This window comes from Mustela erminea, chromosome 12, assembly GCF_009829155.1.
Source record: "Mustela erminea isolate mMusErm1 chromosome 12, mMusErm1.Pri, whole genome shotgun sequence".
Lineage (NCBI taxonomy): Eukaryota > Metazoa > Chordata > Mammalia > Carnivora > Mustelidae > Mustela > Mustela erminea.
Window position 1 is genome coordinate 23,564,313 of NC_045625.1, and position 20,162 is coordinate 23,584,474.

General features: G+C 42.3%; 1 protein-coding gene across 3 annotated transcripts in view; it reads left to right on the forward strand.

Moving 5' to 3' along the window:
- Nucleotides 1–20,162, forward strand: part of ELP1 (elongator complex protein 1) — a 60,473-nt gene that overhangs the window by 16,386 nt on the left and 23,925 nt on the right. For all 3 annotated transcript variants that reach the window (XM_032307536.1, XM_032307534.1, XM_032307535.1), the window contains 17 exons: nucleotides 1,476–1,706; nucleotides 2,721–2,891; nucleotides 3,753–3,852; nucleotides 5,706–5,888; nucleotides 8,621–8,727; nucleotides 9,037–9,140; nucleotides 9,854–9,907; nucleotides 9,992–10,097; nucleotides 11,410–11,525; nucleotides 12,102–12,175; nucleotides 12,900–12,978; nucleotides 13,076–13,155; nucleotides 14,977–15,114; nucleotides 15,218–15,303; nucleotides 15,595–15,743; nucleotides 17,915–18,038; nucleotides 18,940–19,037. In XM_032307536.1, the coding sequence (XP_032163427.1) occupies nucleotides 1,476–1,706; nucleotides 2,721–2,891; nucleotides 3,753–3,852; nucleotides 5,706–5,888; nucleotides 8,621–8,727; nucleotides 9,037–9,140; nucleotides 9,854–9,907; nucleotides 9,992–10,097; nucleotides 11,410–11,525; nucleotides 12,102–12,175; nucleotides 12,900–12,978; nucleotides 13,076–13,155; nucleotides 14,977–15,114; nucleotides 15,218–15,303; nucleotides 15,595–15,743; nucleotides 17,915–18,038; nucleotides 18,940–19,037 (2,000 nt within the window). The remainder of the gene's footprint in view (nucleotides 1–1,475; nucleotides 1,707–2,720; nucleotides 2,892–3,752; nucleotides 3,853–5,705; nucleotides 5,889–8,620; nucleotides 8,728–9,036; nucleotides 9,141–9,853; nucleotides 9,908–9,991; nucleotides 10,098–11,409; nucleotides 11,526–12,101; nucleotides 12,176–12,899; nucleotides 12,979–13,075; nucleotides 13,156–14,976; nucleotides 15,115–15,217; nucleotides 15,304–15,594; nucleotides 15,744–17,914; nucleotides 18,039–18,939; nucleotides 19,038–20,162) is intronic.

Consider the following 20,162-nt stretch of genomic DNA (forward strand, 5'->3'; position numbering starts at 1 on the left):
TGTGTATGAAACAATATAGCTCTAATCTTAGTTATGTATACGATACATGTAGATTTATAATGTCACAAACGTTTCCATTTCAAGTACCCATGGGCATCACTTTAAATTGCTGTAATACTCATTTGTGCCACATCTTATTAAATCTCATGCTGTTAGGCACTTGAAGTTTTGTAATTTTTCCTGTCAACAGCAACACACTGAATATTTTTGTTCATAAATCTTTTTAGTTGCTTATTCTTTAAGCGGCTTTCAAACTTTTTAGTCATTAGAACTGAAATGTTGTCTAGAAGTGATTTGTTTATTCATTCATGGCACAGCCCTTCTCAATGCTGGCTGTACCTTTAGGAAGAAAATGCCATCCAGGCCTCATCTCAGAGTTGGATTCAGTGTGTTAGAATGGGGACTATTCGTCAGTGCTTAATTAAAAAAATAAAAAAGCTCCCAAGTTAGTGATAACATGCAGCCAGAGTTGCGGACCACTGATTAGGCCGGGTGGCAGGGGCTGGTACTGTGGTATGTTCGGGATAAAAGTGTGGCATAGGAACAGCCCCTTTGTCCTCACAGAACAGGAGTATGTGGTCTAACTTAACAACTTACAGCTTGGTAGAAGTGTTTAAAGATTGGTTTCGACATGATTAGGTCTTTTCCCCCCAGCTTTATTGAGCCCCAGTACTGTGTAAGCTTAAGATGCACACTGGGACGATGTGATACATGTATATGTTGTGACGTGTTTACCACAGTGAAGTTGGTTAACATCCTTCACTTCACGTAATTCCCAGTTTGGTTAACATGGTGAGAATATTTAAGACGTAGTCTCACAGCAGCTTTCAGGTGTACCGTACAGGCTGTTACCTGTAGTCAGCGTGCTGCTCATCAGCTCCCCGGAACTTGAACTCAAGAGTTTGTGCTCTTTGACCAATATCTCTCCCATCTCCTCCCTACCCCAGCATTAGGTCTTACTCTTTTAAAAGATGTTGGAAGGGACGACTGCTGATAAAGGATAAGTAGTGATTATTCTCTGAGAGCTGAGTCATGCTTAATAACACATCACCTGGGGCATAACTGTAGGGAAAGCACCTGGGGGAAAAGAATTAGCCTAGTACAGCAGAGTGATAGTAATCTCGAGCTCTCAGATTGAGTGTTTTAATACTTTTAATCTAATTGCCTGATTTTCTTCTGTATAAATCTGTATGAAAAAACAACTCACTAAAGCACTGTCATCGTAGTAACTTTCTGTCCTCGTGATCCTAAAGTTTGAAAGTAGAGGTAACCTGAACATACGTGCTTCTGGCCTTCGTACATCCCCATGGAAAACTACTTCTTGACTATTATTATTGACAGTATTATTTGGATGAAGATGCTGAGCAGGAGGGGTCATTTGAAAAAGAAACAATATCCCCCATCCCCTGTCCGGGAGGTGATGGGAAGTCTGGTTGTCTTACATCTGATGGCCGTCCTTGCGTTTCCCATTGCAGTGCAGCTCTGGACTGTGGGGAACTATCACTGGTATCTCAAGCAGAGTCTGCCCTTCAGCACCTGCGGGAAGAGCAAGCTCGTGTCTCTGATGTGGGACCCGGTGACCCCGTCCCGGCTGCATGTTCTGTGTCAGGGCTGGCATTACCTCTGCTACGACTGGCACTGGACGACTGACCGGAGCTCGGGAGACAGTTCCAGTGATATGGCAAATGTCGCTGTCATTGATGGAAGTAAGGAGCTGGGAAGTGTGTCCATGAGCCTGTGCCTGCAGATGTGGTGGTTTGACTAAAATTGGGGAATTTTGATGTGTGTGGTGCTTTGGTGGTTTGGTTTATTTTTACTTCGTGTTTTGTTTTGATTGAATAGGGATGCCCTTAGTGGGGGCATGTACTCTTCTGAGAACCATAGTCCTTCGTCACCCCTGCTGCTGCCCACCCCCTTTACATCTGTAGTCTTCACGAATTTACTTGTCTGCTCTTTGAAGACATTGAAAATTTGACCCCAGGTGTGGAGAAAGACAGCAGTGGTCCTGTGACATTGGGCGTGCTGGCCTTACCTTTGTGCCCTGACACGAATTTACATGGACCCTTGCACCCCCCGATTTGGGTTGCTTTTTGACATAATACTTATTAATTATATAATCTGTACAGTATGTTCAAGTCACAGACAACTGTCTAGTGTGAGGATTTTGTTTGATGAGGGGGAGGAAATTGGGGCAATTTCACCTGAAAAGACAGTTTACTTACTGCTGCTAACATAAGATTGTAATGTGCCTGGGTGTGCTAATTTTGTTCTGTGTTCTGTGTAGTAGTCCTAATATAGATTTTATAATTCTGTGTTTTGTCCAGAGGGTTTAATCAGATATGTCTTATTACTAAAAACATACATAGGGAGTCGTCTAACGATTTTCAAGAGAATCGTACCCTTGGTTCAGTCTGGCTTGGTTTCTGGCCTCAGTTTCAAGCTGAAACCCTGGCCTTCTTGCCCTTTTTCATAAGAGTTGGACTCCAACTCCAGAGGAGTCCAACTGGACTGGAGGTGACAGTAGTCAGATACAGAGCCCTGATACATAATTTTCCCTGTATATTGTGTTTAAGCTTATTTATATTAAAAAAAAAAAAAAAGCAAAGATTTTTAGGAATTGCTGTATGTTTTCTACCCCCATTCTTAGTGGTACTGTGCTGTCACATGCTCCATTTTACAAATTAAACATCCATGTATCTAATCTCTCCTCTCATACACAGACAGGGTATTGGTGACAGTCTTCCGACAGAGTGTGGTTCCACCTCCCATGTGCACCTACCAACTGCTGCTCCCACACCCTGTGAATCAGGTCGTGTTCTCTGCACACCCCCAGAAGAGTAACGACCTTGCAATCCTGGACGCCAGTAACCAGATTTCTGTTTATAAATGTGGTATGTTCAAAAATTGTTACTAAGACGTTCTGAGCCAAGTCCCTCTTGCACAAAATCAAATTACAGTGTGGTGTTGCCTTAGCTCCAGTGTTTCTAAAAACTTTGACGTTTGTAATTAATATCATTATTATGATAATATATATGGAGGTATATAATTGATTGATATATAATTGATATTGATATATAATTGATATATAATTGACTTGTGGGATTTTTGGTGGGTGGCGGAGTCTAACCCCACTCTGGTTTATAAGAGCACTTCCTTTTGTTTGTTGAACTTAAAGAGTCAATGATTTAAGAATAACATTCACCCTGGAAGTAGCATAGTATCTTATGTGTCTTTAACATGGTTTACGGTTCTCATTGCCTTTGCACATATTTCTAGTTGATCTCACAGCCTTCCTAGGAGCAGTATCAGAGCTGGTGTTTTTCTGTTCCATAGAGGAGGGAAGAGAATGCCAGGGTGTTTGCACTTGGCTCGAACAAGAACGGACGAGGATCTCGGCTTACGTGTTGTAGCTTTTAATCCAGTTGTCCTTCCACCATCCCATTTCTGTCAGTTGCTAGTTGCTTTCCTGATGTCCAGGAGAAGCGGAAAGGTGTTTTTATTTTGAGTTCTATGATTATGTTGTAAATTATACTGGCATGTGATACTGACAGCCTTGTTTTCAAATGGTCCTGAATTTTCAGTCTGAAAGGCAGACAGAGATTTAAGAAAGAGGTTGTGATGTGGTTGTTTCTGATCTCTCTATATCTAAAGTGGATTACCTTCTAGAACCCATTAAATGCAGAATTCAATACTTTTAGCATCAGGGAAAATGTGTGTAGTTTACTGTGATAGTAACTGTTCTTGTGTTTTAGGTGATAGTCCAAGTGTGGATTCTACAGTGAAGCTGGGAGCTGTGGGTGGAAATGGATTTAAAGTTTCTCTTAGAACACCTCATCTGGAAAAGAGATACAAGTAGGTTGTTTGCAATTAATTTGGACCTCTGGGAGTAGCTGTTACTATTCCACACCTGTTGCTGAGTGGAACAAGAAGTAGATACAATGCCTGGGCCCTGGTGTTTGAGTCAGCTGGGGAAGTCAGTTATCTGTAGATGGGGAAGTCAGTTATCTATAGATCTGAATGCCACGTGCTGATGGGTGGCAATGGAGCCAAGATGGTAGCTGGCTTAGAACCCATTTCCTCCAGTAGCCCTTGGTTCTCTGTGTGGGAAAGGCGGAGATGAGGATGGTAACAAGCCGCATTGACTTATGTACATGAGGGGGTCTGCGTTGTTCACGTAAGGTTGACCGAATGCGGTCTTTGTCCCATCCCACACTCCAGAACTTTGGGTTGCTGCATGTTGAGTTTCCCAGGTTGGAAATCAGACTGCATTTTCTCATTAAAACAGTATTATAAATGGTTAGGTATAAATGAGTACCTCCGGTGCACTGTAAGTATTGTAAAATGACCCTGAAGCTAATTGTCAATTATAATACAACTTCTGTGAGAATCCAAGACTTAATTCTACTTGATAAGCCTATGTTTGTAATCACTGTAAATAAATTAATTTATTTATAAATTAATAGGGACAATAAACTAACTGAATTTCATAAGTAATATGTTTCTTAAATATATGCAGTATAGGTAATGAATGTGTATAAATTTTCAACCTGTGATTTGGGGGCTGTCTGTATAATGCTTAGTCGTTTTCAAAGAACATTTATGTGGGTTATTTCATTCCACAGAACTGAACCCACTAGAGGACAGACTTAAGGCAAACTAGGAAGTGTAAGGCAATTTAGAATATAATTTGATTTTTAAAAAATTGAGAGGATAGTTCCTGGTCATTTAGGAGATTTCGTGAAGGACATGAATACTTATCTTGATCTTTGAAGAAAAGATGAGTTTAGGACTGGCAGAAATGCCCTGGGAGCACTGGCCATGATGGAGGGAACCAGAGATGGGAATGCCCCTATGTGGGGAGGAACGCAGTGGAGGGACAGACCAGGGAGAGCTGGTTGAGTAGGAAGATCAGGTTAGTGACCCAGCTTCTTTAGTGCATGCTGAGGATTTGTCACTTAGGCTTAAAGGCTGGAGAAGTAGACATTAGAGGTTCCCCTGAGTTGGCAAAAATCTGCTGTCCCCTGAGATATTAATGCTACAGGAGGCAGGTATTAGAGGCCAGAGATCCGTTTCTGAAGCTAATTAGTCATTATGACATGAGATGCTTAAAAATAACCCACTCTGCTGAGACCCACACATCTGCTGGAGTCTGGTTTGAATGCTTGTAAGTGGCGACAGTGGAAAACCTCTGGGGTTTGTTATGTAAGGCCTGGGGCAAGTGATTTTCTTGTGTAGTCAGTTTCTTGAGGTGTTCTCTTCAAACCTGAAGATCTCAGAACATAGGAAACGAAAATAAATAGAAAAACATTCTGGGGGCACCTGGGTGGCTCAGCAGGTTAAACCCTCTGCCTTCGGCTCAGGTCATGATCCCAGGGTCCTGGGATCGAGCCCCACATTGGGCTCTCTGCTCAGCGGGGAGCCTGCTTCCCTCCTCTCTCTCTGCCTGCCTCTCTGTCTACTTGTGATCTCTGTCTGTCAAATAAATAAATTTAAAAAAAAAAAGAAAAACATTCTGGCATTACTGCAGGTTTTGTCCCTCTAGATAATTAGGAATTGACTCTGTACACGGTGGTTCATTCTTCGTTTAGGAAAATCATTTTAGGAAAATCTAAATCTAAAAATCGTTTAGGAAAATCTCAGTGATATTAGAGCTTTATTCATATTATCTCTTAATTCATTTAGATATTCTTCAATATTTAAAACAGAATTCAGTTTGAGAATGGTGAAGATCAAGAAGGAAACCCTCTGAAGCTCAGCCTTCTCACCTGGATTCAAGAAGACGTTTTCCTGGCTGTAAGCCACAGTCCGTCCGGCGTACAGTCTGTCATTCACCATCTGACTGTGGCCCCTTCCGAGATGGATGACGACCACGGACAGCTCAGTATCAGGTATCGCGACACTTCCCTGCATTCCGTGTGCTCCTGCATTCCGTGTGCTCCTGCATTCGGTGCGGTTACGCTTTTGTCTTTGCTGGGTGGAGGACTCTTTTGACTTCTAGCAAACAAGGTTGAGGGCAACTGCTTCCTTGTTAAACACACTTAGCAAGACGGTTAAGTTTAGTTTTGAGTCATGTCACAATACAAACCTGAAAATGCACCCAGGGGTGCTGGACCACAGGACAGATACCAATAAATGGGTCGAAACATTTATAAGATGTGTTAAAATTTTTAATTCAGCATATACTACACTCCAGCAGGTAACTGTTAGCCCAAGAGAATTAGCCACTGTGGTTACCCTGGTTAGTTACTAAGATCAATGATAAGGTCTGTGTGCATGCACTGCAGTGGGTATGGTGACTTCTGAATGCTGCTTCTGGCTTCTCTGTGTTCTCTCGGGCGCTTGACTACATGTACTGCTAGAAAGTCATCTCTCTTTCTCTTTGCTAAAATTTATTGCTCCCTGGTCCTCGGTTTCACACTGCATGTTTGTCACAGGTTTCAGGTAACGAGTGAGGCTGTTTCATGTAACGCAAGCCTCATTGTGAGGTAGGTGGCACGGCGTGGACATCTCCAAGAATCCTCATGCTTCCCCTGTCAAAACTTAGCTCTTGAAACAAGCTGATATTAATCTTCACACTCATTTGTAATTAAGGGTTTTCTAGTTAGATTTCAGTTTTCCATGAAAACCCTTGCTGCAAAATTTAGGAACGTTTCTTCATTGTGTACATAAAACATATTCTAGTGTATTCGTTAAGTCCTATTCTTTGACACATAGTACTTCCTGTTTTTACAAAGCTTTTTGTGAATATCCGGACGGGTACAGAAAATTTTTTTAGCTATATGCAACAACTCCGATAACCAGGAGCTTAATTTAAAAAAGCAGATTGGGAGCAGCCGGGGGGGCCTCAGTCATTGGGCGTCTGCCTTCGGTCCTGGGATCGAGCCCCACGTTGGGCTCCCTCCTCTGGGGGAAGCCTGCTTCTCCCTCTCCAATTCCCCATGCTTGTGTTTTCTCTCTCACTGTATCTCTTTCTGTCAAAAGAATAAAGTCTTGAAAAAATAAAAATTTTAAAAATTTAAAAAACAGAGCGGATGGGGTGGAAGGGATGGGTGACACAGGTGATGGGGATTAAGGAGTGCACTTACTGTGATGAGCCCTGGCAGATGTCTGGAAGTGTTGAATCGCTCTGTTATACACCTGAAAGTAAGGCAACACTGTTACCTACACTAGAATTAAAATAAAAGCTTAATTAAAAAATAATAAAAGGTAGAGCAATTTATAATAGAAATACCTAAGTTGTACACATTTCTGCTTCTCCAAATTTGAAATTCTTTATCATCAGTTTGTAGAAAAAAACTAGATCATTTCATTTGCTGTAAAGAAAATGAGAAGTTACTTAAAATATATTTCTGCTCGGATGCCTGGGTGGCTCAGTGGGTTGGGGCCTCTGCCTTCGGCTCAGGTCATGGTCTCAGGGTCCTGGGATCGAGCCCCGCATCAGTCTTCCTGCTCAGCAGGGAGCCTGTTTCCCCTCCCCCACTCTCTGCGACTGCCTCTCTGCTTGCTTGTGATCTCTGTCTGTCAGATAAATAAATAAAATATTAAAAAATATATATATATATGTATATATATATTTATATATATATTTCTGCTACTTTGACTTTTGTTTCTCAAAAAAAGTATTTTGTTCTTATAAAATATTAATATCTTTAGGGACTATAAAGTCCCTCGTTTGAGCTTATAGCTTTAAATGCCTTATATTTATTCTAGCTTAAGTTTTGTAAAAGAAACTCTTCAGTGCTTTTGCTGTGGTAACTCACTTCTTTCTCATGCTACCTCTTGGAAGTGTGTATTATTAACGTCCTTGTTTTATAGCTGAAACCACTGAGGCACAGAGCAGTTCAGTAACTGGCCTGACATCATGTAGGTAGAGCCTCGATCCAGTCCCAGCCGTTTGGCTCTGGAGTCTGTCCTCTTAACCTATTTTCAGATCATTTATCCTCACGAAATTTGAGACATTTTGAGTTTTTTTGTATATTGGCTAAAAATTCTTTGAATAAATGTTAAGATTGGCAACATTTGCTTTTATTGCTACTTCTTCCACGTCTATTAAACATGTCTGCTCTCTGTTCATTGACACAGGAAAAAATATGACAGGAACAGATTCTCCTCTTCTGATTAATGAAGACCCACCAGTTTCCGTGAATGAATATGATAGCAATAAGAGATACTGAGTATGCTCATTTTCCTATAGACTTACAGCTTTATTTACCGCAGTATACATTTTAAGGAGACAGAAATGATACCATGCATAGCTAATGAAGGCAGTAGGTTGTCATAAGTTATATTAAGTTGCTGCTGGCATGGGAGTGATGGCCTCACAGCAGAGACATCTAGCTTCTTGGCATTGTGGAAAACAGGTCTTGGCATTGTGTGACAGGTCATTACTTTGGCCTTCTGCTGGCAGTATCTATCTATCAATGTGTATATGCGTGCATTTGTGTGTATGTATTCTATCTATCTTGTATTGAAATAGGCAGTGCAGGCCAAAGGGAAATTGTTTATTTCTTTTCCTGTTTCTGCAAAATCAGTGGATACTATTACTTTTGAGAAAAGTGGTCTGTTCACACTCTGATTCCTGCTTTTTTTAAAAAATTTTTTATTTTTTTGCTTTCATCAGTTCATCTGTGACAGTGGATGGAATCATCATCAGTCTGTGTTGCAATTCCAAGACCAAGTCAGTAGCATTGCAGCTGGCTGGTGGCCAGATACTTAAGTACTTTTGGGGTGAGTATCAGAATGTTAGGAAAGCGTGTTTATGATTTACATAAATGTTTAATTCTTGAGAATGTGTACTTGTGAGTTTCTTATCAGGGCTACGTTGATGGTTAGGTCTTTTAACTGTCCTGGAAAACCCTAAGCTGTAGTGTAGAATTGGAGGTGTATTCTGTAATGGACCAGAGTGTTCTAATGAGTTTCCAAAATATATTTGGAAAGTGATCCAAATTGCATGTTAAGTGTTTCAGCAAGTATTGATGTAACAGTTTCATAGTGAGCATACCAGCTTTGTGTAAACTTCATCTGCCAATCCTGCAGAGTCACCCTCTCTGGCTGTGGAGCCATGGAAGAACCCCGGTGGATTTCCTGTTCAGTTTCCTTATCCATGCACACAGACTGAATTGGCCATGATTGGAGGAGAGGCAAGTGAACACAGGGCAGAAAACGACCACTTAGAGCAGTGGTCCAGGGACTGCCGGCATTATAAAAGAATATGGGCTTTGGAGGTAGATCTGGGGCTCCTAAGGGAGCACTGTTGCCTCTAAGGGCAACAGTGGGAAATTTCTGAACCTCAGCTTTTTCATCTATGAAATGGAATTAAGAGATTGTCTGACATGTATGTAGTGGCCAGTTGATTCCTTTCCTAAAAGGAATAACTTATAAGAGATAGGAGAATGTGATTGGCAGACTTTTAGCCCCCTTGTACAGATCATCAGAGTTAGTGTTATTTACCATTTGGGGACAGCAGAAATGTAATATCAAAAATAGTATTCAGGAGTTTGCCATTCATCAGATGTTGGAATGTCTATAATTGTGGTGGGTGGTAGGATACAGCAGTTGTAGAACAAAACAGCTGACTAATCCCTGCTCTTCTGGAATTTGTAATCTACCAGTGTAGATATGACGATCCCCTCTGATAGGAGAATGAAGGAAAGGAACAGGGTCTGGTAGAGGAGGGTTGAGGGGTTTGGTGGCTGCTGAGAAGATGGTAGCCATGAGGATGGGTGTCTCTTTTTTTCAGTCTTGACATGGACTTAGATATGAAACCACAGGGCAATAGAATTAAGGGATAGAAAAGTTAGGTTTAACTAGTTTGGTTAGAGTTGTTTGTAATTTCGGTTTTGTTTCTTTGCAGGAATGTGTCCTTGGTCTGAGTGATAGGTGTCGCTTTTTCATCAATGACACAGAGGTAACAAGGCTTGGTTTGATGTAGGATTCTTTTCAGTATTGACTCCAAGTAACAAAGCTAACTTTTCCCTTTGCCTTCTTGTAGATTGCTTCAAATATCACATCATTTGCAGTGTATGGTGAATTCTTATTGTTGACAACACATTCCCATACCTGCCAGTGTTTTTGCTTGAGAGATGCTTCAGTTAACGGTAAGTGTTCAGTGTGTATAGTAGAAAATAGTCCCTCTTCTGTTATCTTTTTGTGCTTTGAAATCTTGATGACTTTAAAGTTCATCACTTACTTTGGCTTTTTATCATAGAGTTCTAGACTGTGAGAAAACCTTTAGGGACACCTGGATGGCTCGGTTAAGTGTCAGCCTTCAGCTCAGGTCATGATCCCGGGGTCCTCCGATGGAGACCCGCATCCAGTTCCCAGCTCAGGGGAGCCTGCTTCTCCCTCTCCTGCTCCCCCTGCTAGTGTTCTTTCTCTGTCACACAAGTGAATAAAATCTTCTAAAAAAAGAAAAAGAAAGAAAACCTTTAGAATTCATGTACTTAGTTCCTAATCTCAACACATATCAGTTCAGTATTCTGCATGAGTCAGCAAAGAACTTCCAGAGAAGGAGGTCCTTCCTGAGGCATTCCTGAGGCATTGTGAAATTAAACAAAACTTTTTCAGGATTATATAACTAATGCAGTATTTTACCTGGGTTACCATGCAGATACAAACTGGCTCTAACAACTTTGTGATCTTCCTTTGCTCACTGTGACCACCCTCCATTATAGGTCTGAAAGACTCCATTTTGTGGTTTATAGGAAACTGTCTGTTTTACCTTTAATTCCATGTGTCCCCTCCCCACTCTGTGTGTGTGTGTGTGTGTTTCTTATTCTAGAAAACTCTACTTCCTGTCTTTGCTTCCAACTTGGAAACTGGGATTCTCTCACTGATGTGATCACAGTGAACTGATAGTACTAAGAACTAGAGAAACTGCATCCTCCCGGTTGCCTGAATCAGTGGAGACGTTACATGTGTGAATATGCATGAGGGCTCTGTGAGAGAGGGCAGGCTCCAGGATTGAGATTGTTTGTCAGAAAGGCTACCGGTCTCAAGGTTGAGTGGGAGAGCAAAGGGGTGTGGTGGTGAATTGCTTTCTTCTATTTTGTTTTTGTGGGCTTGTTTTTTTTGTTTGTTTGTTTGTTTTGAAGTTTTTAGTTTTGTTCTTTCTTTTTTAAAGATTCTCTTTATTTGAGAGAGAGAGAGCACAAGCAAAGGGGAGGGGGAAGAAGGAGGAGGAGAAGCAGACTCCCCACTGAGCAGGTAACCTGTTCCAGGGGTCGATGCTAGGACCCTGGGATCCTGACCTGAGCTGAAAGCAGACCCTTAACCGACTGAACCACCAAGGCATTCCTGCTTTCTCCTATTTTGGACCATATATTTCAAATGTCAAAGTTTCAAACGCAGTTAATGGACAGTGGCTTGTCATGACTGTGATTCTTACGGCTTAGCCAGTACTGTCTTTAGCATTACATGCAGGTCTGAGCAGCAGCCATCTGTCTAAAGGGGAGACTCTGCGGAAGGTGGAGAGGGGTTCACGTATTGTCACTGTCGTGCCCCAGGACACAAAGCTTATATTACAGGTAAGCTGATTTTTCAGGCTGTGTTTCTGATCGTCATTAGGCTGTCAGTATGAAACAATTCTTGCAGATTGTATTTTAGGTCCTCTTATCATTTGTAACTATTTATTTATTTATTTATTTATCTATTTATTTATTTGACAGATCACAAGTAGGCAGAGGGGCAGGGAGAGAGAGAGGAGGAAGCAGGCTCCCTGCTAAGCAGAAAGCCCGATGCAGGGCTCGATCCCGGAATGCTGGGATCATGACCTGAGCCGAAGGCAGAGGCTTTAACCCACTGAGCCACCCAGGTGCCCCTGTAACAATTTATTATAAGCCATCCCTTGCTAGATTCTCCATTAGTTTTATACAAAGGAGTGCTTATACAGGCTGTGCCCAGCGAGGCTAGAAGGGAAGCTTCTCTGGGAAGTCAAAATAAATACTGTGCATAACCAGATTCTGCTGAAAGTGTGCTCATGTGCTTACAGGATTGTGGTAGTTCCCTTCATTATGAAGAGTTGAGTTAGGTGAAGTTGTGTATCCTGGGTGTTTAAATTTTTTCTATTTAATTAAAAACATTATTGTTCTGATTTATTTAAGATGCCAAGGGGAAACTTAGAAGTTGTTCATCATCGAGCTCTGGTTTTATCTCAGATTCGGAAGTGGCTGGACAAGTAAGAACCATGTATATGACTAGTTTGCTTGTTGTTATGACTTACATGTGAAGATAGTAAGTATTCTATTGAAGTTTTTAAAACTTAGAAGCCTGGAAGACTTATATTATGTATGTCTTCAGTCAGATTCTCAGAGGCTTTTTTTCCTCCTACACTTGATGTGTATGTTACATAATCTGATAAATATTCCTAGTAGAAAGAATCATGAAATGCATCATATAAGATACAGTTTCCTAGCCTGAGGGGATCCATATGGGTTTTAGATGTTCTGTGAATCCAGGGAAATTGCACCAGACTATGTCTGTGTGGATTTATTTGGGCAGAAGGCCTAAGGCTTTTGGCAGATGTACAGAGGAGCCTGTGACCCAAGAATGCCTGAGCCACTGTTGTGAAGGAAATGATCCATTTTTACTTTATTTGGGGGAAACTTTGTATGAGAATGATCTTTAACCTAAGTTCTGTGGTGGATCTTCTGTTGTGTGTATGTGGAGATATAGTGCTCAGACTGCCATGGTGCAAAAGTCCCGTCTGTTAAACGAAGGCAAGCAAATCTGGTAACTGATTTTTCGTTTTGTGATTTGGAAGTAGAAATCCAGTAGTAGTTGTTTGGCATTTGGACTATATTCTAATTACAACTGGTTTATATCATATTAACGGTGTTGGATCTAGGGAGTTTAGTTTTTGTAAAATGACCTTTCTGTCCATTCTCTCTATCTCTTCAAAGACTTATGTTTAAAGAAGCATTTGAATGTATGAGGAAACTAAGAATTAATCTCAATCTGATTCATGACCACAACCCTAAGGTAACTTTCTAGGTCTGATATTAACTCTAGCTTACCTAAGACGATCCTGTGTGATTGGAACTAAAATTTTTTATCCTTTTTTTTTGTTGTTGGGTAGGTGTTTCTTGAGAATGTGGAAACCTTCGTAAGACAGATTGACTCTGTAAATCATATTAATTTGTTTTTCACAGAATTGAAGTAAGTATTTTGAATAACTCATGAATCATATCCATAATTTATCTAGTTTAGGAAATCAAACAGATAGCTAGAGGAGAAAATTTAACTTTGTGTTTGGTATTTTTTTTAATCACTGTACCTCTCAGATGCTTCCTGTAATAGATTTTTGCCCTTTTCCCTTCTTTTTAAAATCAGCCTATTTAAAACTAAGACTTGAAAATATGTCATTTAGAATTATAATTGACTGTTTTTTGGTGTACATATAAGACTGTTTTTCTTATGAAGTTGAAATCAGGGCCACCCGGGTGGCTCAGTCACTGAGCATTTGCCTTTGGCTCAGGTCATGATCCCAGGGTCCTGGGATCAAGCTCTGAATGAGGCTCCCCGCTCGGCAGGAGTCCTGCTTCTCCCTCTCCCACTCGCCGCTGCTTGTGTTCCCTCTCTTTCTGTGTGTCTCTCTGTCAAATAAATAAATAAAATCTTTTTTTTTTTTTAAGATTTTATTTATTTATTTGACAGAGAGAGAGAGAGATCACAAGTAGGCAGAGAGGCAGGCAGAGAGAAAGGGGGAAGTAGGCTCCCTGCTTAGCAGAGAGCCCAATGTGGGGCTCGATCCCAAGACCCTGAGACCATGACCTGAGCAGAAGGCAGAGGCCACCCAGGCGCCCCAATAATTAAAATCTTTAAAAAAAAAAAAAATGAAATCAAATGGTATGTTTCTCTGAGATGATTTTTTTCCAATTTAAAAAAAAATTTTTTTTAAGATTTTTTTTTTTAATTTATTTATTTGACAAACAGAGATCACAACAAGTAGGCAGTGAGGCAGGCAGAGAGAGAGAGGGGAGGAAGCAGGCTCCCCACTGAACAGAGAGCCCGATGTGGGGCTTGATTCCAGGGATCATGACCTGAGCTGAAGGCAGAGGCTTAACCCACTGAGCCACCCAGGTGTCCCTTAAAAATTTTTCTTTAAACATAAAAGTTGTCCAGTTAGCATCCTGTACCACCATTTAGACTCTCTAGTTCATATTTTCCTGTATTTGCTTTGTCACGACGTACCATCTATCCATCCATTATTCATCTTTTTTAATGCAAATTTTAAGTTAATTGTAGCCTTCCCTCTATTTTATGTCTCAGTATTTCACTTCGTAGAACACTGACTAGAGTACATTCTCTGTGGGTCAGATTCATGTGTGGTAAAATGCATAAATCATAAATGCAGTGTTCAGTGAGTTCTGACCAGTGTGTACTTCCATGTAACCCAGATGTCCTTGAAGATAGAGAACATTTCCTTCACCTCAGAAAGTTCACCAAACCTCGTGTCAGTCCGTCCTGTCTCCACCCACTAGGCAACCACTGCTGGGGGTTTTTCACTGTAGATCAGTTTTGCCTGTTGAAGAACTTTTAAGTGGAAGCATATAGTATTTACTCTTGTAAATATAGTATTTACTCTTACTCTGTGTAATTTAGGCTGCTCTCTCAGCATAGCACTTTGAGATTCACCCATGTTTTGACTGGTATCACTAGTTCCTTTATGTTTAGCTCTCAGTCGTGTGCCCTGGTGCAGATACGCTACAGTTTGTTTATTTGTTTCCTGGAGGGGGCCGCCTGTCTGTACACAGTTCGGGGCTAATGTGAATAAAACATCTATAACATCACTGTATGAGTCTTGTATAAAAATGTTTCCTTTTTCAGTTTGTTTCTTCATTTTCACCTTATGTGAATTTGATAAACTGTTCGACAAAAGTCATTTTTATTCCCTCCTCCACCTGCCTGGGTAGATGTCTGTCCTTTGGTAGTTGGGACACGTGTTCAGGTAGTGACCTCTTAAGAACTTGTTCTCAGGGAAGAAGATGTTACAAAGACCATGTATCCTCTGCCAGTTGCCAGCACTGTCCAGCTGTCCAAGGATCCCGATGGGAAAAAAGTAGACGTTGTCTGTGACGCTCTGAGAGCAGCCATGGAGAGCATAAACCCCCACAAGTAGGTGCCTCCCACTAGCCGGGGTCTGCTGAGTCATGAGGTGTACTGATGTCCTGACTCCGCCGTTCATCCTCATTCTGGGGTTCTTCACTTCCCACCTCAGGTACTGCCTGTCCATACTCACCTCTCACGTAAAGAAAACAACCCCAGAGCTGGAGATTGTGCTACAGAAGGTCCACGAGCTTCAAGGTAAGAGTCCCGTTCACAGTGTGGCACCAGGCTTCCCGGCTTCTGGGGAGCTCACCGACCATGGTCAGCACCGCATCACACATTTAGTACGGAGCTTGTGGGTTGCCATTTGAAGACCTGTGTCTGTTTTTCACAGCACCTGCCTATAAAAATGCACAGAAGGAGAAGTCCTGTAACATCCAATTCTGTCAAGAAAATCAGTTACTTTGTCTTTTTGGTTATGTTGTTAGAAATGTGGGCTTTTTTTCCCCAAATGGCTTTGTTGTGTTTTGTTTTCCTGTATGCTGACAGCCAGCGCTCCACCTGTTCCCGACGCCGTGAGTGCCGAGGAAGCCCTGAAGTATTTGCTGCTTCTGGTAGACGTCAATGACTTATATGATCATTCTCTTGGGACCTACAACTTTGATTTGGTCCTCATGGTAGCTGAGAAGTCACAGAAGGTAGGTGCAGTTACTGCGTTAGCCACCTTTCAGTTCTCAGTTCTGCGGTCGTGGCAGAAAGCAGCCCTGCCTCTGGCGGCGCGGGATCTTGCTGACGCGAACACAGCGAGTACAGGCCTGGGGGCGGAGCTGGGGGCTCCCGGGGCACCTGCTTCCAAGCCCCGTTCTCTGTCACAGTTCAGGGCTGATCAAAGTGTTTTGAATGCCAGGTGGAATGAGTGAAATAAAGTTACTTGGTTATTTTTAAGATTATGGTCATATGTGTGAACGAACTTGCCTCTTGTAAAGGAAACACTGCAGATGATTTGTGTTCCCAGCCGGTTCTTGTTATGTGGCTGGAAAGCGGGAACACAGAGAATAGGAAGGTTTGGGGCCTCTCGTCCCACTGTAGCATGCTGCGGTAAGAGAGTTTGGGTGCCCCTAGTCTGGTCTGGGTCTTCAGCTTCTGCTTCATCCTGTCATCCCTCTCCTTGATCTTGCCAGAGTGATCTTTCCAAAAGCCAAATGGTGAGCCTTCATTCTTTTCCTTAAAATCCTTCATGGGCTCTCCATTGGCCCTAAGATAAAGTTCAGAAGCCATCATATTGCTTAGCCCTCTCCCCCAGGATCTGGTCTCTGTGTATCCATCTGTGCTCTTCTCTTGATGTTCCTTTTTCTCAGCCTGTAGAGGGGAGGCAGTGCTTTTGCCGCCCCTCGCTGCCGCCCCTGCCACCGCACACCACACACCGCAGCAGGTAGCATTACTTCCGCTTCCCTTCACCACTCTTTCCCTCTGCATTCACCAGGCTAATTCTCACTTGTCTCCGTTCTTGCCTCCCTGCCTCCTTGCCCCGCAGGGACTGAAGGAGCTGGGCCACATTTGTGCTTCCACTGCACCAGCGCCCACCCCTGTGTATCATTCTAGCTCCGCTAGGTGGTGGGTCTCCTGAGAGTAAGCAAGCTTGGTTATCAGCGAATTCTTACTAAATGTATATTGTTTGAACACTTTGGCCTGTAGTTCTCTATATTAAATGCCTGAGTACTTTATTATTTTTTCTTTTGGGTTTTCTTTTTTTTTCTAGATTGTTCTTAGGTACTTATCCTGTTTGTCCAGTGAAATTGCATTAAGAACAGGGAGCATCTATTCTTTTGAAAGAAAACGGTTTCTGGAGCATGGCACAGAACTGCAGACAATCAGTGCTGATAAAATCTTGGTTGGCAGGGCCTTAGATTTTTTTATTTTTTTTTTTTTTTTTAAGATTTTTTTTTTTTTTTTTTTTTTTAATTTGACAGAGAGATCTCAAGTAGACCGAGAGGCAGGCAGAGAGAGGGGGGAATTAGGCTCCCTGCTGAGCAGAGAGCCCGATGCAGGGGTTTGATCCCAGGACCCTGAGATCATGACCTGAGCCGAAGGCAGAGGCTTTAACTACCACTCAGCCACTCAGGCGCCCCCTTAGAGTTTTATCTTCAACTCACTACAATTTTACCTTTGTTTTAAAACTTGCTGGAGGGAGGGACACCTGGGTGGCTCAGCGTTTAATTATCCGACTCTTTTTTTTTTTTTTTTTTTTTTTTGGTAATTATCCGACTCTTGATTCCAGCTCAGGATATGATCTCAGGGTCCTGGGATTGAGCTCTGGGTCAGGATCCGCCCTCAGCACAGAGTCTGCTTGGGTTTCTCTCTCTCCCTCTTGCCTTGCTCCCTGCACATACATGTGCTCACGCACACGTGTGTTCTCTCTCTCTCTCTTTCTCTCTCTCAAGAATTAGTAAAATCTTTTGGAAAAGACTTGCAGAGGAAGGACATGCAATGTCATGCAAACAGCTTCAAGCACAGTGTCTTGCACTTCTGGAGAAACTTGGATACATTTGTTGAGTATCTTCTAGAATGACCTTGTCTTCCTTGTTAGCCTCTGAGATAAGTGGTTTCGTGAGATTGCACAGATCGTCATCATCATTCTCAATGAAAACAACACCTATACGTTAAAGCATTTTTGCCAAAACTTGTTATATGTTGTTTCATTTTGTATATTTATACAATATGTAATTAATACACTAATATGGTATGTATTTAAAAAATTATATATCTTTGGGTTTATTGATTGTTATAACTTATTTGCATTGTTATAAGTAAATGTATTCATAAGCAATAAAGATCTCCTATTGGTGTTTTTTGTTTTTTTGTTTTTTAGGATCCCAAAGAATATCTTCCATTTCTTAATACACTTAAGAAAATGGAAACTAATTATCAGCGGTTCACCATAGATAAATACCTGAAACGCTATGAAAAAGCCATTGGCCACCTCAGTAAATGTGGTAAGTGTGAGAATTAGTATGTTTATTTCTGCTTCAGGTCATCTTTGGAGCTAGGCAGGGTATAAATTAAAGTGTTAGTTTAGACATAGATTGATTTCAGTTTCCACTCCTAAAAATTTTAGCAGATATGTGCACTTTCTTTTATCAGATGATGTGAAAAGCTGAAGACAAAGCAAGTGGCTTTTAATGAACTGGAGGAGCTCCCCAACTAAAACAAAATAGAGCAGATCCTTTTTGGGTTAAGGATGATCACCTCCTAACTTCATTTCAGTATCTCAGAATGAAAATTGTGTGATAATGTGCTTCTTGCCTTATTTGCCAACACTCGAGGGAAACGTAGCTTGTCTGGAGTGAGTGGCCATGTGCACTGGCTGTTCCCAGAAGGACGCAGGTGTACATCATAGTGACAGAATAGGATGAGCATGGTGCCTGTTGTTCCGCCTCACCGCATCCTTGTCCCATGCTGGAGTTTCTGACTTCAGCAGGTGTGGTTCTCTCCAAGAGCTAAGATGGGGATAAGAAATTGCCTGGGTATTATTCAGCTGCTTTGGAGAATCTGGTTGAGCTGGGATGGGCTGGGACTCCAGTGTCTGAATGGTTGATGAGCTCCCCGACTGATTATGGTGAAGGAGGTTGAGCAAATGGAAGGTTGGACAGTCATTTATCAGCGATGGTGTATAAAGCATCCTTTTACATGGAACTCTGATCTCAGCCTGTGCTTCTCATACCTCTTGTCTGCTGGGGTGCTTTGCTAAAATTACAATTCCTGGATTCTGACACTCTGACTCTGTGGGTCTTAAAAAGGTCCCTTGTTGATTTCATGTAGGGACCACTGGTAAAAATGAAATCCATTACACTTCCAAAGTCTTAAACTTGTGTATGTATGAATCTTATTCCTCAGGATCCGAGTACTTCCCAGAATGCTTAAACTTAATAAAAGATAAAAACTTGTATAAGGAAGCTCTGAAGTTCTATCCGTCAGACTCTCAACAGTACAAGGTGAGTGGTGCCAAAATGAGGCTCTTCTGACTTTGTGCTGGTTAGGGGTAAGGACCCTGAGTCCGTAATGCCGTTCTTGACCTCAGATGAAGTCTGAGATAAGTCTAAGATAAGTCTTGACCTTATCTTCAGATGAAGTCACCTCGTCCTGAGCTCTTATCTGGGAGAATGGCCCTGACCTGCTCCTGTTCTGAAGAAAGTGTCCAGGCTGGAAAGCTAGGCGTTGTCCGCCATTCCTCATTATGAATACCATGGCAGCTTCTGCCTGGGGTTCCCTGCTTCCCTCCCACCCCTTGCTCTAGCCCAGCCTTGCTGTCAAGTGACTGATCGTCCTGAAGCGTCCAGAGTGTAGATCTTTCTCTTGTCGTTTAGGAGAAAGGGATCCAGTTTGGTTATTTGTTTAAACAGACATCTGTGTAGTTTTTTTAATATGCCAGGTATTTGCTTAGTATATTCTGTGATTCTTATGACAACCTGATCAGGTAAACAGATGAGGAAACAACTTGCCTTGGGAGCTCGTGTGTGAATCCTGGGATGTGGAGCCGAGGCTCTCTGGCCCCGGAGCCTGTGCCGTAACCACAACTCATCACTGCCACCCTCCCCGCCCTCCGCAGTTCTCCGTGTCTCTGTGTTCTGGCGCCTGCCTGCTTCCTTAGCACCAGCTGCCTCTAATAGGCTTCTCCTTGCCCCTTGCTTTAGCCCCACTTGTCTTTGAATTCTCGGGTGTCCTCTGCCAGAAAACTGTTCCTGGGCAAGATGCCTCACTGAGCTCCCAGATCACCTTCTCAGCTCAGAGGCGGCAGGTAACCAACTGGTGCTGCACTCATTTGTTTTCCCCACAGGCCCTGGGCTGCTTAAAGGCAGGGGCTTTGTCTTGTATTCCTCTCTGTGGCCCTGCCTGACCTTGAGCCTGGGGACAGAGAATTTAGACAGTGGCAGCCTCTTTGCTCTCATTTTCTCTGTCTCTTCCTCCCTCCCGTGCTCTCCCTTCTCCGCTCACACCAGCCTTCTTGTTGTTCTCTCGTGTGTTCCGTACACATTCTGCCAGGTGGCCATGGTGCTTTCTGCAGCTCTCGGCCTGGATTACCCTCCTGTGACCCTTCACATGGCTCTTCTCCTCACAGC